Source organism: Helicoverpa zea, chromosome 2 (assembly GCF_022581195.2).
Source record: "Helicoverpa zea isolate HzStark_Cry1AcR chromosome 2, ilHelZeax1.1, whole genome shotgun sequence".
In the NCBI taxonomy this organism is placed as follows: Eukaryota; Metazoa; Arthropoda; class Insecta; order Lepidoptera; family Noctuidae; genus Helicoverpa; species Helicoverpa zea.
The window spans coordinates 2,521,041-2,544,127 of record NC_061453.1 but is presented as its reverse complement, the minus strand read 5'-3'; the positions used below and the strand labels follow the sequence as shown (position 1 = coordinate 2,544,127).

At 34.9% G+C, this 23,087-nt stretch overlaps 2 protein-coding genes across 4 annotated transcripts in view; one reads left to right on the top strand and one right to left on the bottom strand.

Annotated features, from left to right (window-relative positions):
- LOC124640802 (extensin) overlaps positions 1 to 23,087 on the bottom strand; it is a 96,118-nt gene that overhangs the window by 38,634 nt on the left and 34,397 nt on the right. The window lies entirely within an intron of this gene.
- On the top strand, positions 11,674 to 13,362 carry LOC124640817. Of its 2 annotated transcripts, XR_006985599.1 has the most exons (3): positions 11,674 to 12,472; positions 12,699 to 13,224; positions 13,257 to 13,336. XR_006985599.1 is itself a non-coding variant. In XM_047178754.1 (2 exons), the coding sequence occupies exons 1-2, from the start codon at positions 11,684 to 11,686 to the stop codon at positions 13,149 to 13,151; spliced, it is 1,242 nt and encodes a 413-aa protein (XP_047034710.1). In that variant the 5' UTR covers positions 11,674 to 11,683; the 3' UTR covers positions 13,152 to 13,362. The 2 variants fall into 2 exon arrangements, 1 of the variants encoding a protein (XP_047034710.1); XM_047178754.1 differs by having other exon boundaries at positions 12,699 to 13,362.

Below are 23,087 nucleotides of genomic sequence, written 5' to 3'. Positions count from 1 at the left end.
GCCGAACGCATCCGTTGATGCACTATTGGAATCGCAATTTGCAAATTGATTTCACATTAGCTTTTGTGTGTGACTGAGCGTGTTTCTCATAATTGTTGTTTTATTAATTGATGCGTTTTGGACGGTTCTTCAAACTCATTGGACAAATACGTGCTGTTTGGTCCGCCACTTCTTTTTTTCACATGAGCGTGCGTTTTAAACTTTTTGTTTTTTATATGCTTTCTACAGAAAGTATCTAGTTTGTATTAAATTATCAGGAAACAAATTGTTGCGTTGCGCTGAAACTTGAAACAAGTTTATGCCGATTGTAAACTTCTTTTTGATGTGAATGCCAATGGTTATTAAAGAAAATCCGACTTTCAAAAATAATCTTGACAAGTAAAATTGTCAAAGTAAGAAATAGTTAGTAATAAAGGTCACTACATCATCATATCCTCCTGCCCTTATCCCAATTTAATTTGGTACCTCCCATGTTTCCTTCTTCCATACTTTTCTACCTGACGTCATTTCACAAATCTTTGCAGCTATATCCTCTTTCACAAAATCTATACGTCTAACTTATTCTTCTGTCTGAGTCTTAGTAGTAGAACTTAGGTCTTTTCATCACGGGTAGTAATATTTTCTTATAAAATGTAAGTAGTGTTTATGTGTTTTTTTCACGGCCGACAATAATGAGTTTACGATGGTATAATGATGTTTTTTTCAAAGTTGTGTATCTGTTAGTCTAATATTATTGTTTTGAAATGTATTTTTAGGAATAATGATTGTGTGCCAAGGCTATTGTAATGTATAACGTTATTTTACGTTTTTTGTTATGTAGAAGAGTAACTTTCATGGCATTTTCCATGTCCATTTTCTGTCAAAACTATGCTGACTATTTTAATAACGAGATTTCAAAGGCCGCAGTTTAACCAATGTCCTGATGGTACTAAGTAATATGAACACTCGCTAAAACATTATAATATACTTATGTTGTAATATAATGAGCTATGTATTTAAGCATAGATTCGTCAAAATCTATTCCGTATTTGTCGCAAACGGTCATGAAGAATGTGTGCAAACAATATTGATGCAATCTCACCATGATAAGGTCATTCGTAGAGCATCTAAAATTCTCTCACAGACAAACATACAAACAAAGTAAACTAAGCTAAGTAAACTTTAGTTGCACGTGGCCTGTAAACGTGTAAATGCATCTGTGAACCTAGCTGTGTTTCCCAAGAGACCAGTGGTGCACGTAAGTATATAGGTCACCCACGTGGACTTGGGAACTTGAATTTATTTCCGTACCTCTTCGTGAATAAAATATGGTTCTACCTTGCGAATAAATTCTTATTTTTTACTTGCATTACTTGACTTCTTTCTATGTAGTTTAGTTTACATCATCATTTCCCTTTTCTCAATTATGTTGGGGTCGACTTCCAGTCTAAACAGATGCAGCTGAGTAGGTACAGTCGACTCTCGTTAATTCGAAACTCGAGGGACTCTTAAAATATAACGAATTATCGAGTTTTTGAAATATTAAATGGTTCGAAATTTGTGAGAGAAAACTTGCAAAATAAAACTTCGAATTATTAAGTGTTGATCAATTATTATTTGTTAACTGCTATTTTATAACAATGTCAAAAGTTTAAAGACACATTTGTGTGCATACATGTATTCATAATGTGAATTAATTAATCTTTCGAAACAGCTCCGTCATACTGCTTCAAAACAGATTGCTGCTACTCAGACTGCTCTCTGACTCTGACTTACAATCTTTCCGCCTCTTTCTCTCTGCAACTTTGAATTCTCGAGTGTTGGACGACTAGGAATTCGAATTAACGCGTCGTTTTGTTATATAGCAATGCTTTTTTCGTTCGAATTACCAAGTGCATAAAAATGTATTGATTTAGTTCGAAATATAAAGAGATTTTGCAGGGAACTCGTGATAGCTTTGAATTAACGAGAGGTTCGAAATATCGCAGGTTTGAATTAACAAGAGTCGACTGTACCAGTGTTTTGCAAGGAGCGACTATGTTTATAATATAAATGAAGGAAGGAAACATTTTTTGTATAGTTTTCATCCTTTGTTAAAAATATTTATGTATAACTAATGGGAAAGTATCTATTGCTTTCATAGAAAAAAACAGACATACTGTTTTTTGTATGCTTTGATTGTTTAATCAATAAAAAGCCTTCGATGGGAATTTAAATATTATGTTTAAATGTTTTTAAACACCTACCTAGTTCTGTTAATTGTTTATTGCCTAAGTATGTGAAATTAAGATTCTGAGATCAATTCAAACTCAAACTCAAACTCAAACTCAAAATTTTTTATTTCAAATAGGCCTATGAAAGCTCTTTCGAAACGTCAAAGTTAGGTGCACGGTTCCAAAGAGTTGGTCTCATGGAGAAGAACCGGCAAGAAACTCCATGGACACTCTTTTTAAAAGAAAATAAAAATAATTACAAAAAATTAAAAACAAAACTAATTTTGTCTCAAAAGAATATCAAACTTCAATAAAAATATTGACCCAAACACAAATAAATGAATTTCGCCAACTACACGAGCACTATCTAGGCAAATAAATCTAAATACTGCCCTCCCAGTTATTTTCCATAAACTCCGCTCCCAAATTGGTTTTCGTCAAAAAATGGGCCAATTGCAGTATTTATTAATATTGCTGGAACAAAGCAACCCGGTCAAATGGGCCATTGTGAAGGCACATTGTTTTTTATCCGCGCCTCGGGCATACGCCAATTATTTTTACCCGGACCTGATGGCATTTAGATGTTCGGCTATTCATGTTAAGTGTAGAGGGGGTAGGTATTAAGTTATTGATATTGGTTGGTAATATCTTCGTCATAAATGTATTATTTTGACTATTCTTTTTAAAGGGGTACCCTTTCCAAGTTTTCTATGTTCATAACCTTGCTTTTTTGCTGTCAACTGGGTATGAAACATAAGGACTAATGTTACAAACAAATACTTAGGACCTACCCCGGTTTCACATACCTCATCTTTACACTTTCCCCATAAACCCCTCTACCTATTGGTGGAAACCGCATGAAAATCCGTCCAGTAGTTTCTGAGTTTTGCGAATAGACATGACAGGACATTTTATAATAGTACTGATTAGCATCTATAGCGTATCTAATAAGTATTTATAGTGATAATTACAGTGATTAATTAAAATAACGCTATCAAGATGTAATACGTGTCAAATCAAACATTAACAGAATTACTATGTAAATATAACGGTACTACGTAATTGCATTGGTCACGAAAACTTTATTTATACTCTTTTTACACAAACACTTGGAATTTGTATGCGACACGACTTGTTAAGGCAAACATAATAAATTGAATGATATAAGATTGTTTGTTTGGACTACATGAAAAAAATGAAGAAATTGACCAAATGTCTGGTGGAAGTGCTAGAGATCCTCAGCAATGAATAATACAATATTACGACAGAGTAATCTTTAATAGTACCGACCCATGGATAGTTCCCATAATTCACGCATGACAATGCTGAATTTCTCTCACCTTTAGGTACTAATATTAAAAAAGTTGAAGAGTTTGTTTGATTGAACCAGCTAATCTCAGATATAGCCCGTTTTTATAAAATCTTTGAGTGTTATTTATCAAGGGAGGCTTTTCATTCGAAAGTTGTTTCCACGGGATCTAGACTAAGCCGCGAATGAAACCTAGTATATATGGGAGGTATATGGTGGAAATCCCGGTCACATCTAATCTTATATTCAACCATATAAACAAACCCAACAGGTGCACCATATTCAAGTTACTTTCATAGGTTTTAATTCTTCTTTTATTTGTCAGTTTGTGTGTAAACATAGGCTGGAAGCTGGAATGATAGTAAAGTTTTTGTGATCGTCGCGTAAATCTTACAGGCGATTTCAATGACTTTATGAGGTTACCTATATTTGTATATATGTGTGCCAAGAAATTTAACATTACACACAAAATATATAATTACCGTGGCATAGAAACATGGGTGAGTTTAGTCAGTAAGAGCCTTACTGTTTCTTTGTTTGATTGATTGCGCTAAACTCAGGAATTACTGGACGGAAAAATCTTTCAGTGCTACATAGCCCATTTATAGAGGAAGGATATGTAATTCCCATAATACCAGGAACCAGAAAAGCGGGTGAAACCAGAAGCTAGTTTTAATAACAATTACCCGGACAGTGATACGTCATTAATTAAGAAATAGGCACAAAACTTAATATTAATCTTTCATAGTCAAGCTGAAACTTTTGTAATCACAACGCAAGTCTCGATAGGGCAATTTAAACTGAAATATGACACGTAAACGGTAATATTTAACTGAGTATGATGAACGCCGCGGGCTAAGTTTGTTAAGTTTAGAAGTTTGATCTTAAATACGGCTTTCAGACAATCTGAGGCCGGCTTAATGATGTCGTAATCGTTAAATATGCAAATAATTCTTCATTACTTTTGATATAACAGATATAGATACTTTATAAGCATTTATTTTCGATTTAAGTATTAAAATTTGTTGTTTTTTTTCACATTTTACTGCGCAATATACAGGTTGTGATGAAATAAACATTGTTTTTATTTTATTAATAATAAAAGTTTTTTTCCTAGAATTACTTTTCATTGATTTTATAATTTCACCGGTATTTTGTATTTTTTACTCGTTAAACTATTTAAAAAAGCACACAAAAAATTACCATAGCAACACTAAATTAAATTCCGCAATTTTTATTATTACCACTACAACTCAACCCTTCTGGGCACATCATAATAGAAGTAGTTTTTCATTGTCGTCATAAGAGTCTGCATCCTCACACACACATACACACAAAACTTGCTTGCGTGTTAGAAAAACAAACGTGCAACGGCGCAGGGCCCAAGTAGTGGCAGGTCTGTCTAAGTGGCAAGAGGGCCCTCGGAGCCCTTTGCTCTCGTCTATCGAGTACCCCACCTTTGTAGTAGAGAGTACGCGAATCAGACGCCTGTTGTTTAAGTTCTGACTAACTGCGTATTTGGGTGTATGTGTGTGTTTTGACCACGGAGTAAAGATGAGTGGAGATGCCATAATGCAGGTAGGTCAGGCGCCTTCTTTTAGGTCTTTGGACGGTGGGCATGCCCGAAACGATCAGTTACGAGTGAACATTCGGGTTGAGACATCTATCAACGATTTGGTATTACAAAAAACTTCGGGTCCACAGAAGACGTATTAGGGGCGAAGACAGTAAGTTCCTCTTCCCCCGCTCACTCACATTTCGGAGCGCTACTTTCTAAGGCGGTTTTTCGTTATGGCACCTCCGCTAATCATTTTATTCTCCGTGGTTTTGACGCACACATCAACGTGATTGTTATTCAGTTTACGACGCAAAATAGAGAAGTGACGACTTGGAGTAGCTACTTTGTGGGTCCTTACGTCAAGCCATGTGCTATTGTTTTAGACTTGTTACTTTTACTTACATTTCTTTATTTTAACCTACCAGGAATTATAATTCTTTAGTAACAAATCAGTCTTGTTATTTAACATACTCTTTGACCTACGTGGTGGTCCTTTTGGAAATTAATGGGGAGGCCTATGTTTGACCGCGAACATCTTACGGGTGAAGATGATGATCATAACCTATGTGGTGAATTGTTGTACCTGCCTGCCCCATATACACATTCATAAATATGATTATTAATATTACAGAGGTGTGATATTATTGTTTATGAAACACAGCAACAAAACGATTCCTACACAAATTGATACAAACACTGAAGCATTTTCCTGAAGCCACAAATCAAATTGTTTGATGAACACTAAGCTCTGTTTACACGGCTCAGTTTAAACAATACCCACTCTTGCATGTTTATGCGATTGTAAATAAAAATGATTCATTGCAAGCAAAGATTTATAACTTCATTTTGTACGACAAACCAATATTTTAGTTGTTTTTTATTATGCTGCCGGTCCCTAAATCTGAGGATTTAACCTAAAAGAATCATCATCATCGTCTTGCACTTATCCCAATTTCATTTGGAGTCGGTGTGGTGACGGCATATCTTCTTCTTCCACACTCTTCTACCTTATGTCATCACACAAGTTACATTATTTCTAGCCATATTGTCCTTCACACAGTCCATGCGTTTGGTAGTTATGAAAGACACAAGACAAGCTTCCTGTTAACCAGAAAGACTTCACACAATCCTAATGGACATCTCACTTGGCACTAAACAGCTTTAAAACAGCAACGGCTTCTTCCACCACCCTCTCACCATAAACAAACACTCATAATAAAACCCATTAACAAAGAAAACCTTTACAAATAGGCGAGGTTTTATGCAGAATTAAAATTACATTTTTACGTTAAACAGATAACGAAAAATGCAGGGAACTGAGGCTGTAATTCCATGAAGCTTTTGTGCAGTGTGTGCAACAAAGGATCGGGGTCGTGGAAGAAATTTCACGTATTGATATAATAGGGAATTTAAATGGTGCTTATCTTTTTGTATATGTGGAAGGCGTTAAAAATATTTAGTGTTGGGGCAACATTAAGCTACATTAAGATTTTAAAATGAATGATTTTTGGGATAAAAATGCTATTTAATGTCTACGTTTTATCGAGGTCAGTTTTACCTAGGTCAGTCTAATTTTATGTAAGAGTAAAAAATATGCAAGTTTCTTTATTTGTTTGTTTGTTACCCTTTGACGATAAATCACCTTAGCCGATTAGAATGTGTACAAAGCTAAATGATATCCTTAAACGGAGACAGGATACTTTTTCCGAGTGCGCACTAGTCCCCTCTGGACGGTGGACAAAAAAATTTTTTTCACACACAAACGGATAAACCTATTTTTAAAAGGCCTCCGTCTCTTCTGCGTAATGATAACTTTGTATTTTTATGAGGCCAATTACCCCTTTTTCCTCAAAGCTGACATGTCTAAATAGGCAGAATTACGACCCTCGCCGTGATTAAGTATGCTATGACGCACCGAGGCTTGTGTGTGTAATTAATACATGGAAATAATGTCTGTTGTTGCTGGCTTTATGTCATAATATACGCTGCACGAATATTTCGCGACCACCTAGGAAAAGCATAATAGTTAGTAGTTTTTTTTAATATTACAAAATTAAACGTATGTTGTTTTGTAAAATGGTGGTCTTTGAGTCTTAAATGTATATAATTTTGTTGACCATTAACCAATAATGTAACATACTTTGGAAAGGTTAACAAAACCTAATATCTAACCAATCACACAAAACATAAACCATCAATCAAACCAAGAAAAACTAAATCAAAATTTGCTCAAGCACTCCTAACTTTTTAACTGACTACCCAAAAAGGGGGAGATTCTTAATACGTCGTATTTATTTTTGTTTGTTAAAACGACATAAACACAAATCTACGCAGCACACAAATAACGTAGTATCTAAAAATATGTCAGTATTTACGAGTAATGAGGAGCAAGTTGATAGCGCGTGTATCAGTTTATCGCCAGTGTAATCGCGTTTAATGAGCCAATCATCGTAGCTTGGAGCCGTTATAAATATAGTCCTGTGGGGCGCTTGTTATGAAGTATCAGGATTTTTGTTGGGTTCTTGGATTACCTTTAGCTTAGAATAAAGTAAACAATATTAAAGGCTGGGTTGAAAATAGTACATAAAATATGTAGCTTTCTTTTTTTATCTTTAAGCATTAAATTTTTTCAATTACTTGTCCCTTAGTAATATTATAAATGCGAAAGTAACACCAATATTTAAGGGTCTGAAAAAGGACATAACCTACGTTTAACCTGGATGCGGAAAGTTTGTTACTACTTCGATCTAGATGCTTTCGGATCCACAGAGAACAGCTAATTGTAAATACATATATCCATACCCCTAGAACACACATTAGACAATTTAGAGAAAAAAGAAAGCTCTGCTTATCCCCCCTAGCAATTCAAACGTGTGATTTTACAAATTGGTCATCATTTTTTGTCTCCAAATGTGCCGTCATTTTGTCACTGCAATATGTAACTTGTAAAGTGGTCACGTTTGCAATATGACGGCAGATGTGTCACGACAGCTTTGCATTTGTTTTTTTTTTTATCCCCTCGAGTGGTTCTGTAGTCAATCTCTACGGCGCTTTTATTAGCGGATTTTTCGGTTCGTCTTCTTACACGCGAGACATTTGAACTGACAAAAAAATCTGTCATGCAGTTTGACATGTTAGCGCGATACGATACGTTTCTTCTTTTTCGAGCCTTTCTCGTATTTTGGTTTTTTATATTGTTTTTAAAATGTCTGGGATATGTGAAGAACACATAGGTAAGCATTAGTATTTTTAAGAAGCCTAATTTTTATCAAAAATGTGAAAAAAAAATTAGCACATTGTACATGGGGTCAAATAATCTAGTTTTAAATTTTTAGGGTTCCGTAGCCAAAATGGCAAAAACGGAACCCTTATAGTTTCGTCATGTCCGTCTGTCCGTCTGTCCGTCTGTCCGTCTGTCACAGCCGATTTACTCGGAAACTATAAGTACTACAGTGATGAAATTTGATGGGAATATGTGTTGTATGAACCGCTACAAAAATATGACACTAAATAGTAAAAAAAAGAATTGGGGGTGGGGCCCCCCATACATGTAACTGAGGGATGAAATTTTTTTTTTCGATGTACATACCCGTGTGGGGTATCAATGGAAAGGTCTTTTAAAATGATATAAAGTTTTCTAAAAAACATTTTTCTTAAAGTGAACGGTTTTTGAGATATCAGCTCTCAAAGTCGTAAAAAGTATGTCCCCCCCCCTCTATTTTTATAACTACGGGGTATAAAATTCTAAAAAAAATAGAGGTGATGCATGCTAATTAACTCTTTCAACGATTTTTGGTTTGATCAAAGTATCTCTTATAGTTTTTGAGATAGGTTGATTTAACTGTAATTTACGGAACCCTTCGTGCACGAGTCCGACTCGCACTTGGCCGGTTTTTATATCTGTTATCAGATAAAACCGACGTCTACTCATTAAACAGCAACTATAAAACCATTTCGTCCTCATTACCGCTAAGAAAAATTTGAATTGCAGCCGGTAGAACAAAAAGATAAAAAGTCCATAGTCGGCCAGTGCTGTGAAAGAAGTGGACGTCGCGTCGGCTGCAAATATTTACTGCCTGTGGACCTAAACAAATGAGGGTCCTTTCATTGGAACAAATAAAAACCAGGACTGCAAAACGTTTTTTCTTCAACGCTGATAAAGCTGTAAAAAGTCACCATAAAATGTAGGTGAATATAAGATTTTATGGCGCTCCTGTGAAGCACTTTATGCCGAATACGGGGTTAGATTTAAACGGAACACTCAAAAGTTATATTCATGATTTTGTTACTTATGCACGAAATGATGGACGTTACATTTTTTAATGGTGATACCAGATTTCATTTATTTTGACTGAAATTACATAGGTACGGTTACAAAGTATTATGCTTGTTGACTGTGACACAGAAAGACTTAAGTAAAAGTTGAAGTTAAGTACCTAACATTTCAGTATTTCAGAGATAGTTTGGTAGTATTTTTAACCACAATACAATGTAGGTACTTTCTAAATAAACCTTTCTTCATCAATACCTAATCATTATGAAAAATACTCAAAGGCTTTTACAGTACGATGTTAGCCACAGTAAAGATTTTTTTTTATCTTTAACAATATACTTTATTAAAATTCCTTCACAATTCTCCTTGATGAATTTATCGCGAGTAATTTGAGACGGAGCCGTTTTGAATCCCGGTCTCCCGGGGTCGGGGGTCCGAAGTCCGTAGTCCGGGAAATTGCACGTTAACGTTCCGTACAAATGAGGCTTTGTTATAGTAATAAACTTGAACTAAACAGTTTATGGGGATGTTAAACTTAGTTTAAATTGTTTATTTGGTACAGTGCGGTTTTAATTCTAAGTTTTTCAAATGAAGCAGTCTGACGCAGGTTGTTGGTGACTTGAGACTGGTGGTGGCCAGGTCTTTATGTACCTACTTTTGAAGAAAATAAACTTTATTTTAAGCAGTAAAAATCTTATGTGCATCAGTAATTTACTACCCTTACCACAATATTTTTCTGGTTATACTTTGATACAGAAAATTTATTGATCTATCTTTTTGCTGAATAGCACGCTATTGTTGAGTTTTATCAATTCAGGATGATGTCTAGGTAGGAGCATCATCTTTGAAAATAACTTCATAATTGTAAATTATTTGCCGCTCTCTATAAGTCTGAATTAACTAAATAGGTAAGATAGTTGACTGGCTTCATTAAAACTTCATTGCTAATATATTGCATTCCATTTGCATGTATGCAGTAAGTAATAAACCCTTTAAAAGCTTTATAGTTTCCTAGAAACTCTAATACAGAGTTACCAGCATAAAATAATACCGCAGACAGAATACGTTGTCTGCGGAAAGCCTCAGACAATATTAAAAGCGGTGTTGCCAGAAATCTGGGTACTCTGTTATTTCTCTGAAAATTATTGAATGATTTTAAATTAATATACGTAATACGTAATGTATGTAGTAGTTGCGTGTATCATCAAAATATACATCTTTTTATAAATAATAGAAAGTCGTGTTAGTTACTCTATTATACTTATTACTCAAAAATGGATGGACATAAGATAGTTTTTGACACCATCCGGCTACGGGAAGCAGTTATCGCGGGATGCGGGTGAAACCGTGGGCTGGTGCTAGTATGTATATTTATTACAATGGAATTGAAATATCAATGGTGTATAGTTACGAGTATTTTTTCTTCAAATCGTATAGACTTTTAACTGACAAACAATAATTGATAAAGTACTTTTTATCTAACCATGATATTGATAAAAACGTAGGTATTTTGGAACTAACCTACAATAACATAATATTTGTCTTTATTTAGACAGCCAATACTGACTTGCACCTTTCCACAGATAACAAAATGATACTAATTTTGATAAATGCATGAAAATAATTGCTGTCTTGATTACAATTGCTGTAGTATTGATAAAAAAGACCAATGTCCAATTTATAGAGATTTATGGATCCAAAGTTCATAAAAATTAATACCAGATAAGCATTTTTGCTGAACCGTGATGGCTCATCATTGAATCAATTTAGAGGATTTGTAACGGAACAGGAAAACTTGTGAAAAAATTCAAAGTGTTGCTCTTTGAATTTATAACATCCATTCATCATCATCATTTAGCCCATTTTTTATTTGTGGTCGGCGTAGCATGTTTTCATCTTCCATACTGTTCTGTCTGCCGTCATCTCACTAGCAACATTATTTCTAGCCATATCGACTTTTACCCAATCTCTTCATCGTTTCTTAATTTCTACATTCATGCTAATGCTACATCACCTTCCTCACAACAACATCTTTATCGACTGATATTTGTTTGCTTGAACGCGCTCATCTCAGGATATACTGGACTGGTTAAAGAAATTCGTTCAGTTTTCCCATTTGTCAAGGAAGGCTATAGGATTTTGTCTCCCGCGTTACCAAAGTATTAAAAATATGAATGGGTTGATCATAATTGTTTCAATCGCATAGTATGACTTAGCAGATATACAAATAAACACCAAATATAACGCATTTTATCTTATACTCATCCGATCAATAGCCAGACTAGACAGAGATAACACATTTATATAAATTTAAACACCATTTCAGTAACAAGTTAGTGTCTAAAGCAATCATGGCGCAATACAAGTTCGAAGGTGATTTTGAAAGCCTAAACGAACCCCAACTGGAGTTCGTCAATAAAGTGGTAGAAAAACAAGGTTTAAAAGCTAAAAGAGTAATTTTCAACACAGTTGGGAAAGCCGGTGATAATTTTGTAGGAAATGTTAAGAGAATCACCATAGAAGGTGAAGATGGAAGCATGAAAATGATTGTCAAAATCGCCGCTACAGATGAAATGGCTCGACACACAACCAATCATGAAGTTACGTTTCGCAATGAACACATCATGTACACAGAGGTATTGCCTAAATTCGTGCAGCTGCAGAAAGCAGCAGGAATACCAGAAAAGGATCTATTTAGGTTTGCAAAATGCTATGGATCTTTCAACGAACCTCCCAATGAAGTTATTATATTAGAAGACTTGAATGAATCACAATTCAGTATGCTGGATAAGTTTGAATCATTGTCCAATGAATGTGTGAGAAAGGTACTAAAAGACTTAGCTGTGTACCATTCTCTTTCATTCGTTCTGAAGAAGCAAGAACCGAAAAAGTATGAAGAGTTTAAAAAGAAACTGACAGATGGTTGGAATGTAGTGTTCTCAAACCCTTTGATGAATAATCACTGGAAATTATTGGAAGCTGATACTGTAAAAGTTCTTGGTGATAAGCATAAACATTTAATTGAAAATAAACTTATTAAAATGTTCAAAGGGCGGGCCCAGTTGGTAGCAAGTGGAAGTCAAAGACATAATGTTATTCAACAAGGAGATGCGTGGACGAATAATATTATGTTTAAAATGGTAAGTACATTCTTCTTTTACCATTAACCGCGATTTCAACCGCCTTCTTTAATACTTCTCATCATCAATCATTGGCACAGGTTATCTGTTTGATAAAATTGCAAAAACTCTTTACTTCATGAATTGAAACTTATTTATTTGTGACAATGTTTATTTGCATTGCAAGTAGCCCGTGCACAGTAAAACTGTTTAAAGCTAGACTAACATAATCTACTTTCGCTTCCAGGAAGGTGACTCAATACAATCCATCATGATCGACTACCAATTTGCAACCGACGGTAACCCAACACTTGATCTCCTCTACATCATCTTCAACTGCACCGATCACGAAACCAGGTCCAAACACTATCCCAGTTGGATAGACCATTACTATTCGGAACTAGACAAGTCACTATCGAATTTTGGACTAAAAGCTGCCATAGTTTACCCAAGAAACCAGATGGATGCAGATATAAAGAAATACGCTCAATTCATGTTCTATCATTGTATATTATTTGCTACTCTTCTAATGAGGGATCCGACAGAAGCGACGGAAATTTTGGAGTCGTTCAAAAAAGCGCATTTAGATGACGCCACAGCAACTTTGAAGTCGGAGAACTTGCAGAGTGCGACTGTTGGGAGGATCAAGGGTAGAATAGAGGGTGTTATTGCTAGCTACGAACAGTTTGGGTTGTTTTAAATTATGTTGTTTGTATAAATAGTGTGTGATAAGACTACTTCTGTCAATTTAAGCGATAGAAGTTCCGAAACACTTATTAAAAATTATCACTTTACATGCTACATGGTAATGGATGGATGGATGGATATGGCCTGAACCCAGGATTTTATAGTTTATTTATTTGTTTGTTAATCAGTAAATAATAAGTATTTCTAAATAAATATTTTTTTAAATAGCCTCTTATTCGCCTTTTTTTAATAAAACCTTTCAGAGGAAGTTTATGATACCATATTCTTTTACATATATGCAATATGCATCAGTATTATATTCTGCGCGCCCGTAAATAGCGGCGTCCACAAACGACAAACTGTTTACCCCGCGTCTGTATGTCCGTCTGTGTAGCTTCATCGTGAAACTATCCAGGAATATCCGATGTTTACGCCGCCCGGCTTTTAAATTCGATAGTAAAACGATTCATGAGATGATGCATGCGGAATCGAGGAAATACCATTATTTATCTCGCTTTTAAATCGATTAATCGATTTAGATTCCTTGGTTTTGTTATTTTTTGTAATATGGCTGGAAGTAATGGGATAAAAGCTGTTGTGATTATGGAATATTTGGAATGAAAACACAATATGCGTTGCTCGTAAATTAAGTGGGTAACCGCTGTATTCAAACCTCACAAAACAAAGACAACTATTTTGGTAATCAGCATTCTTCTACTTCTATGATCACATTGGTATTATTTATTCACTCAAAAACAAATTGATGACATTTTTAAATATTACATTGATATCATAATCATTTGCCTTTACTTGTTTCCAAAATCTGTTCATTTGTTACAGAGATCACTTTAAAATACAAACCAACCACTCTATGTAAAACGTAAAACCATAAATACATGTTTTATTCAAACTCCTATCACACAAGATCTATCGAGACTGTAGAAAAGATTCGTCTTTTCCTTATTTATGACATTACCATGGAATCGAAGTTACTGTAACTTTATTTAAGATCACAAGTTGAGATGTCGTTGTCGTAAAAACTTTATCTTTTCTGATGTGTGTTTCGAGTGTAGGGAGTTTCACAATTGTTTTTATTGAGTCGGTAAACTGTATATTTATTTGAGGGTCTATGACATGGACACAATATATATAACACATGTGGAATATTTTTGCAAGCCTTTTATTAATTGGAAGTACCAGTATAAAACCTTTTTGCTTTTTTATTGTCTTTTGAAGTCAGTCTCTACTTTGTCTTAGAAAGTTATACTTACAAAAATTAATCATTTGCAATGCTATTGAAGTGTTACTTACTAAAGAGATGCCGATCCGCCTACACAAGAATTCAATAGCAGCTACCTTTTTCGATTCAACAGTCCAAACTCACTCAAAACCCGATAATTCCTCATAAACTTTCTTATTCTCATTAAAATTGTCCTCAAAACGTAATTCGCCGACATCTGGAATGCACAGACAGGGTCTCCTCACAAATTTATAACGTTACATTCCCAATCCCCCACTTCACTATTCATTGCTCCTTTGGTTCCCGTCGCCGATTAGACCGCCCATACAAAATCATCAATGGATGTTGAAACTACGCATTTCGCCCGAAAGTTCCCCTCGAAGGGGTGATATCGACCGAGCCAGACCCCTCCTTGGGGCACAAACTAACTTATATAAATGTGTCTCTGTAGACTAAAGCGTAAGATTTCTACTATGTGTTTATTTTTGTACGAAGTGTTTCGCTATTCTTGTTAAGTTCTGTTTACTGGGAATATGATTTCAATTTCTGAGAGATTGTTTGTAAACGGATTTAAGTTTTGCGATTATATTTGGTAATCCCGATTACAACGAATTTTCAATGTTGCTGTAACATAAACAAATACCAAGGGCACCGTAGAACATCTTGTGGAAGGCCGTAAGCAGTGATACGTCATTCATGAGAATGGTAATTCATCATCATCATCAACTTTCAACCCTTGTCTGGCGACGCGATTCCTAAATATCGATCGTTGTTATGGAAGGCTCTTGTGGCTAGTGAAACTGGCGTTCAATTTGAAGAATGTTAATTCAGGCAGGTATTCTAATTAACAAATTCAAGAAATCCATCAAACATACACATTGACCCTTCAATCACAAGCCCCTAATTTGAATTACAAATATGTAACAGGAACCAGCCAATTGCGAAGAACAATGATCAATTGATTAATTCGGAAGCTAAACAGGCTGGACGCAAAACCGCAATGATCCGGGAACGCCCGGGAACACCCGGGAACGCTCGGGAACGCTCGGGAAAGCCGGGAAATGCCCTGGCGGACATTTGACCGCATCGCACAAGGGCTTTTACCGCATCGTTATGGTGTGCGAAGTCATTATTAATAAGACGCTTTTGACAAATTTTTAAGCGATATTTACGGCAGTGGAAAAGAAGGAAGGAAGGCTAGAATATTTTCAAACTATCTCAAGTTTTTTTTTCTTTTTAAGGTACTCATTTTTAATAGTATTCAGTCTTCCTTCACACCATTTTTAACTTAGGTCTTTCTTACACTTGGCTATGATTTTACGGATACCCGACGATTTGTGTGTCTAAACGGCTGCCTTTATGTTGCTAAATTCATATTTAAATTATCGTCTGCATGCGTCAGCAATATTATGTTTCGCTACTCTCTCGATAGTTGCTCAGAGACTAAAACATCGTCCATCGAAGATTTGCGTAGCCTGTACGAACGGCCTAAACCTAATAAAAGTAGGTGTCACAATGGGCGGTCTTATCACTAAAAGTGATCTTCTACAGACATCCCTTAGATGGCCTGGGGAGAAAATGCCTAAAGGGAGAAAGTACCTACAGATGCCTACTTTTTTCTCTTAGCTTGATAGATATACATTATTTTGATAGTACCTTTTGTTCGTATCTTCGTAAACTTTCATTATGAACAGTAAAATGAACTTTATGTGACAAATACGCACTGATTGGAATGAAAATGGCAAATTAGGGGAAGCTTCATTATTCAGTAAAGATTGACACCCCCTTTCGCTTCGATACCGAGAGGAGTCATTTAATGACTCTCATTATATGAAGTGTTGTAAAAAACATCATCATAGATTTTACTCTAAGTTAAACAATGCTTACGGTTTCACCCTTGGCCCATAAGTAGTACTCCGCGCACTCGGATTAAAAGCTAGCCTCCCTAGATATGTGGACTATCTTACACTGCAAGAAGTTTTCAAATCACTCCAGTAGTTAGTAGGTAAGCGCGTTAAAGCAAACAATCAAACTCTTCAGTTTTATAACTTATTCGCATAAACATTTTTCTATTATGTTTCCGAACGGTTAACTTTACCACACAAACTAACATTCAACTAAATACCTCTCCATAATATTAATGTTGATAAATACAATATTACGTGAAAAGGAATACCTTACCAGCGGTAGCACGGAACGTAAATCTCGTAAGCTAGAAATACACGGTCTTTGCTGTGTCTACAAGTATTAAAGCTTCTTAGCCAACTCTCTCTGGTATCGGATTTAGTTTAAAAATACATGAGAATTGAGAATTTGAAAAGAGATGCGGTATCTTGTAACTTACTACTAACTACGTTAGTAAATAAATATTACTGCAAAATTTCAATCAAATGCAAATCATCATATGCCTAGCCTTTTACTCGTTTGAAAAATAATTGCTCTAGTTTAGATTATGTTATCGTATTAAATTATCGTTATAGTAACCTGCTCCTCACATATTTTCCTTAACTTATTTAGTAGCTCATTAAGAGTACCTATATTGGCGAGAGACGAGAGTCCACCTAAATTGTTCGAAATGAGGTTTGATACACAGATATTCTAGAGCTTGAGAAAGGGAAATCCTTTCCTATCTATCAAATAGACAGCAAGTAGTGGACATAAGTGGCTCAACTTCATCTGGGTCATTAGTAAAAATGGGCGTGCCGCAGGGCTCAATTTTAGGTCCTTTTTTATTCTTAGCTTATATAAATGATCTCCCGTATATGATGTCTGAGATCTCTGACATTATTTTATTTGCTGATGACACTTCCCTTGTCTTCAAAATTAACAGAAAGGAATCTAGTCCCATAAACGTAAACGATAGCTTGGTTATTCTGAGCAAGTGGTTTGCCGCGAATAACTTGCTTCTTAATTCTTCTAAAACGAAATGTATTAAATTCTCTTTACCTAATGTAACACCAGTAGGGCTCAATATCGTTCTGGACGATAATAAGTTAGATGTTATTAAGCAAACCGTCTTCCTGGGCATCACCATAGACTCTAAATTGCAATGGGGTGCTCACATCTCAGCAATGTCAAAAAGGCTGAGTTCCGCAGCTTATGCAGTCAGAAAAATAAGACAGATTACTGACGTTGCTACTGCTAGGCTCGTGTATTTTGCTTACTTCCATAGTATTATGTCCTACGGTATTTTATTGTGGGGGGCAGCGGCGGACGTAAATTCAATATTTGTACTCCAGAAAAGGGCAGTTCGTGCAATTTATGGCCTCGGCCCTCGCGAGTCATTGAGAGAATTATTTAAAGAAATTGAAATACTTACACTTCCTTCTCTTTACATTCTTGAAAATATAATGTTCGTACGCAAAAACTTAAATCAATTTATTGTTAAAAGTGATATACATTCGATTAATACAAGAAACAAGCACAAACTAGTAGTTCCGAGATTCAGATTAACGAAATCGAATAAATCGTTTTTAGGGAACTGTGTCCGTTTTTACAACAAGCTGCCTAAGTGTGTAACCGATCTCACGGATATAAAATTTAAGAACACTGTAAAATCCACCCTCATTAAAAAAGCTTATTATAAAATTCAAGACTTCGTTGACGATAAAGATATTATATGGCGATAACTCATCTCTCCATGTGTGGCTTCCCTGGCAATTAAACGTCTTTTTCTTTTCTCTTTGGATTGTATAGATTTACTGTTTACCTTTCAGTTGCATTGTATAATTTTATCAGCTTACTATTGTTATGTAATAGAATGTTTGTGACAATATTACTTTTTAAAAGAGTGTCTATGGAGTTTCTTGCCGGCTCTTCTCCATGAGACCAACTTTTTGGAACCGTGCAACTAATTTGACGTTTCATAAGAGCCTGCAAAGGCCTATTTGAAATAAAAACAATTTGATTTTGATTTTGATTTTGATTTTGAATCGGCTACTTTTTATACGGGTGCGGAAATTAGTTCCTTCGGGGAGTATGTGGAATAGCTAGTAATAACATATTTAAACCGAAAAAACTATACACTAACACCGGAATTCCGTATACAAAATATTTGAGCGAAACGAAGAGAAACAGGGTAATACCGGAAAACCGCACGAGCAACCAGATGAAACTAGTTTCGCGAATCATTTCACGGCTTATTTAACTTTTACACTTCCATTCAGGAATGACGTAAATGAAAAATAGTTTATTATTGCTACTGAACCTTTGTATATTCCTACTAGTAAACATACAGGTTTTCAGCAGGCAATTAGTCGTGTTCGATGGGCTTTTAACTTTTAACCCAAGATTATTTATGGGATTAATCCGTTCATACAAAATATGCAGAAGAATGAAGTACATTACATACATCTCCAATCATCTGAAAGTCTCTTTGTTACGCTAAAACGGCAGAACCAATTGTGATTTGCCTTTGATTGAGAAAGGCATGATAGCAGATACCTTACTAGACGGAGATAGGCCACGATGCGAATACACGGCAAGATCTGTTGGAAAATTGTTTCTGATTTGTAAACACAACCTAAACATGTTATTAAAAAGTTAAAATTTCACTTGTTCTTTTTTCGACTTTGACTCGATCGGGTGAAAATTTCTGTGATCGCTAAAGATTAAATAAATCTGTTGTAATCACGCAAATTCCAACAAGATTACTATGCTATGGACTTGGATATTATACATGACTATGGACACAGGGCAACCACGTTAGTTAACATACAATTCACGTAGTTATCACATAACAGTAAGCCTATCCCATAATTAAAATAAATAAGGTTTTGTGTTTCGCCCCAATCTCCTCGTCTATGTGAAATAATTCTTCATTTGTGTTCATTGCCGGTCCGCCATATTTCTTTTGCTGTCATTCTAGGCGCTTTTTAGATGGCGGGATTTTTTTTCATTTTATATTATGATATGATTATATATGATTTTAATTCGTTTCTTTTTTGTAAGTATAGCAATTTTCAAAAGTCTTCTAGTTGTGTCAATATTGAAGAATATTAATAATTTTAATGCTTAATATAAGGGGTTTTAATTTAATTTGGCATTTAAGACCCATGATGCTAAGAAGCATACTACATAACACTAGCATACTTTTCCCCGCCGTTTCACTCTCGTCTCAAAAGTCTCCACAACTGGCTAACAGCCAATGTCCTTTCTCAGGCTCAAGACTGTATGGGTATCAAATAAAAACGATTCAGTATTATATATTCAGTACTATAACTTTAGCATTTATAACATTATTAGGTACAGATTTATCGATAGCAGTTGCACAGCTAAAACATCAATATGAAAAGATGACAAAACTTCGAAAAACGTTCGAGCAAGTTCCATCCAAAATTGAACGTGAATTTTGTCGACTTACACTCGCGGTCATCAAATTCAAACCCCTGGGCGTCGAACAAACATTTGTACGGCGCACTGTGGGATGGATTTCGGGTTTCATAGACATCCGATTAGTAACCTCGAAAGTGATGACTTTTACGCCTGAATATCTTTCGGAAGACCACATACATACTTTAAAATTGTATAATTATAGTATAGACTCATAAACGGCTCTTTGAGAAATTTTTATTCAAAAATTTGTATGAAGCTGAACGAATAAAAGGACATATCTCCGGTCTCGCACAATTGGCCCTAATTATTTTTCAGGGAGTCAATCTATGAATTATTTGAAATTTTTTGATATATTGCATTATACGGCCAGAGGTGCGAAACATTTTTTTTTTAATTATTAAACTTTTTTTTTGTAAGTATCAAAAGTTTTAGTTTAGGCCAGCTTGGCGTCTATATCTAGCGCAATAAAAATAGGAATATGAATAGGGCCATGACAATATATGATAAATATATATTTAAGTGACATTTATTGAACTTTTCTTTAAATTATTCGATAAGTATTTTTGTATTTAAAATTTATTTGTATATCAGTATGTATGACATGTATGAGTATATTAATGTAATATGTGTATATGACTATGACACAAATTTCACAATATGGCTTTTAGGCTAGTTTTTTAATTAGCTTTTTACCTAATGATTCTGGTATCGAAATGGGGTTGTGACGATGCATCGAGCCAAAGTAGATATAAGCAAAAGTTGGATTCTGCAGACGATGATTCCAGCATTTTTATGACATCCTTAGTGCCTTTAAAAATAATGTGTGAAGACATAACAGTTTGGGAAAACCAAAAACCTTGTTCACCAGCTTTTTGTCGTCCAATGCAGTTTCAATTTGTAAAAGAAAGTGAGGCTGTGATGAAGGCCGAAGTAACGGAAATGGAAAAGCAAATTTCAGATCTTCGACCAACCGAATATGAAACTAACAAAGTAACCCATGACCTTATGATGACAATGGTTGATGTCAAGATTTGCACTTATCTTTCAGAGGCTAAGTCCAATGCTGCATGCTACATTTGTTTAGCGAAACCGACCGAGATGAACAACTTGGAACTTGTAGAAAAAAGAGTGACATCACCGGAAATGTTGAAGTTTGGACTATCTACGCTGCATGCACGTATAAATGTGATGGGATGCCTTTTAAATATATCATACAGACTTCATATCAAAAAATCGTCTGTAAGAGGAAAAAGAAGAACAAAATGTAAGAGATGCGAAAAAGAAGATAGTTCAAGATCGTTTTTCAAAATGAACTCGGCTTACTGATTGATGTAGTGAAGCATGGCCATGGTACGACCATTGACGGTAATATAGCGAGAAAATTCTTTACAGATTCAGTGAAAACTGCCGATATAACAGGACTCGATGCGAAACTGATTCACAGGTTTGCTGTTATTTTGCAAGCGATAACTTCCGGTGAGGATTTGGATACCGTAAAATTCAAAGATTACGCATACAAAACTGCTAAAAGGTACGTATCCATGTATAATTGGTACTACATGACTGCAACCGTGCACAAATTGCTACTTCATGGAGCTGACATCATTACTTGTAATGCGATCGTACCACACAACCTCTCTGAAGAGGCTTCGGAAACCTGCAACAAGGATTTCCGAAGATTCAGGGAACACAACTCCCGTAAGAAAAGTAGAGTGAGTTCCAATGATGACATTTTAAACTTTCTTCTTCTTTCTTCGGATCCACTTATTTCATCAATAAGACCCACTTTTGACGCGAAGAAAAATAAAACTTTCTTTAGAGAAACCCTTGATTTACTTAAGCTTCAATAATCTGAGTTTGAATTCACAGACATTTCGCATTTAGACTCTGACTTTGAAATGGACTGTGACTCTGATTCGGACTCTGAATGATCGTGATGATTTGGAGTGTGATTGTTATTATGACATTAATTTTAGTTTCATGAATACCTACTTGTCTTTTTATTTTTTTTAAGAATTAAGATTTTTTTATTTTATTAATTTATGTTTTTTAAGATTGTTTCATAATATTGTTTCCAAATTAATTATGACTTATCTTTGATTATGTTATTTTTATATATCGTGTTTATTATTTTAAATAATCGAATATTTCTTGATTGAGGAATAGTTTACAAATGGTTATGTTATGTATGTATGGTAAATCAAGTTAAATAATTGTCACTTAAATATATATTTATCATATATTGTCATAGCCCCATTCATATTCCTATTTTTATTGCGCTAGATATAGACGCCAAGCTGGCCTAAACTAAAACTTTTGATACTTCCAAAAAAAAAGTTTAATAATTTAAAAAAAAATGTTTCGCACCTCTGGCCGTATAATGCAATATATCAAAAAATTTCAAATAATTCATTGATTGACTCCCTGAAAAATAATTAGGGCCAATTGTGCGAGACCGGAGATATGTCCTTTTATTCGTTCAGCTTCATACAAATTTTTGAATAAAAAATTCTCAAAGAGCCGTTTACGAGTCTATACTATAATTATACAATTTTAAAGTATGTATGTGGTCTTCCGAAAGATATTCAGGCGTAAAAGTCATCACTTTCGAGGTTACTAATCGGATGTCTATGAAACCCGAAATCCATCCCACAGTGCGGCGCTCAGATGCTGCTCCCGATTTCCAGTTGATTTGATTGTGTACGTTATTTGGGCACTAAGTGTAGTCAGGAGTCATAAATGCTATTGTATTTTCACAAAACAGATTATCTTTTGAGAGTGAAAATGTTTTTTTGAATTTATTTTTTGTTTTTAAATTCTTTTAGATTGTTCTTTTTTCTTTTATGTGTAGGTGTATCATTAGAAAGGACGAAAGGATAATCATAATATTTATTGGCGTGGCTATCCATTAGTTCAGTTTTCGTAAATGAACTGTTATTGTCAGCTTCAGAGAGCCAAAGTTATTTGACAAGAAGTGTAAATCTTATTTTACACATAGGCGCCAGCACAATTTATAAATTATACAGATAACACACGCAGCAAGCTTTATGACCAACGTGTTTTATTAGATAAAAACGTGGATTTCGTAAATAACACGTAAAACTCAGTAGTGATCGCGTGGGTGACGAATATTTCGTGAATTTACGTGCATAGTTACACAGATCCGCATTCATCAAATACCGCATACCATGGAGGCCAAGAATATCTACATTAATATGCCTTACATTAGCAAGAAATACTTCAGAATTCGACAAAACAATCTCAAACTTACAAACAAAACGTAAGTAATTAAACGGACTTTTAACCGACTTTATAGAATGGAGGAGATTCAATTGCTTTTTACTTTTAAACATGTTTATTGTTTTCTGAGCACAG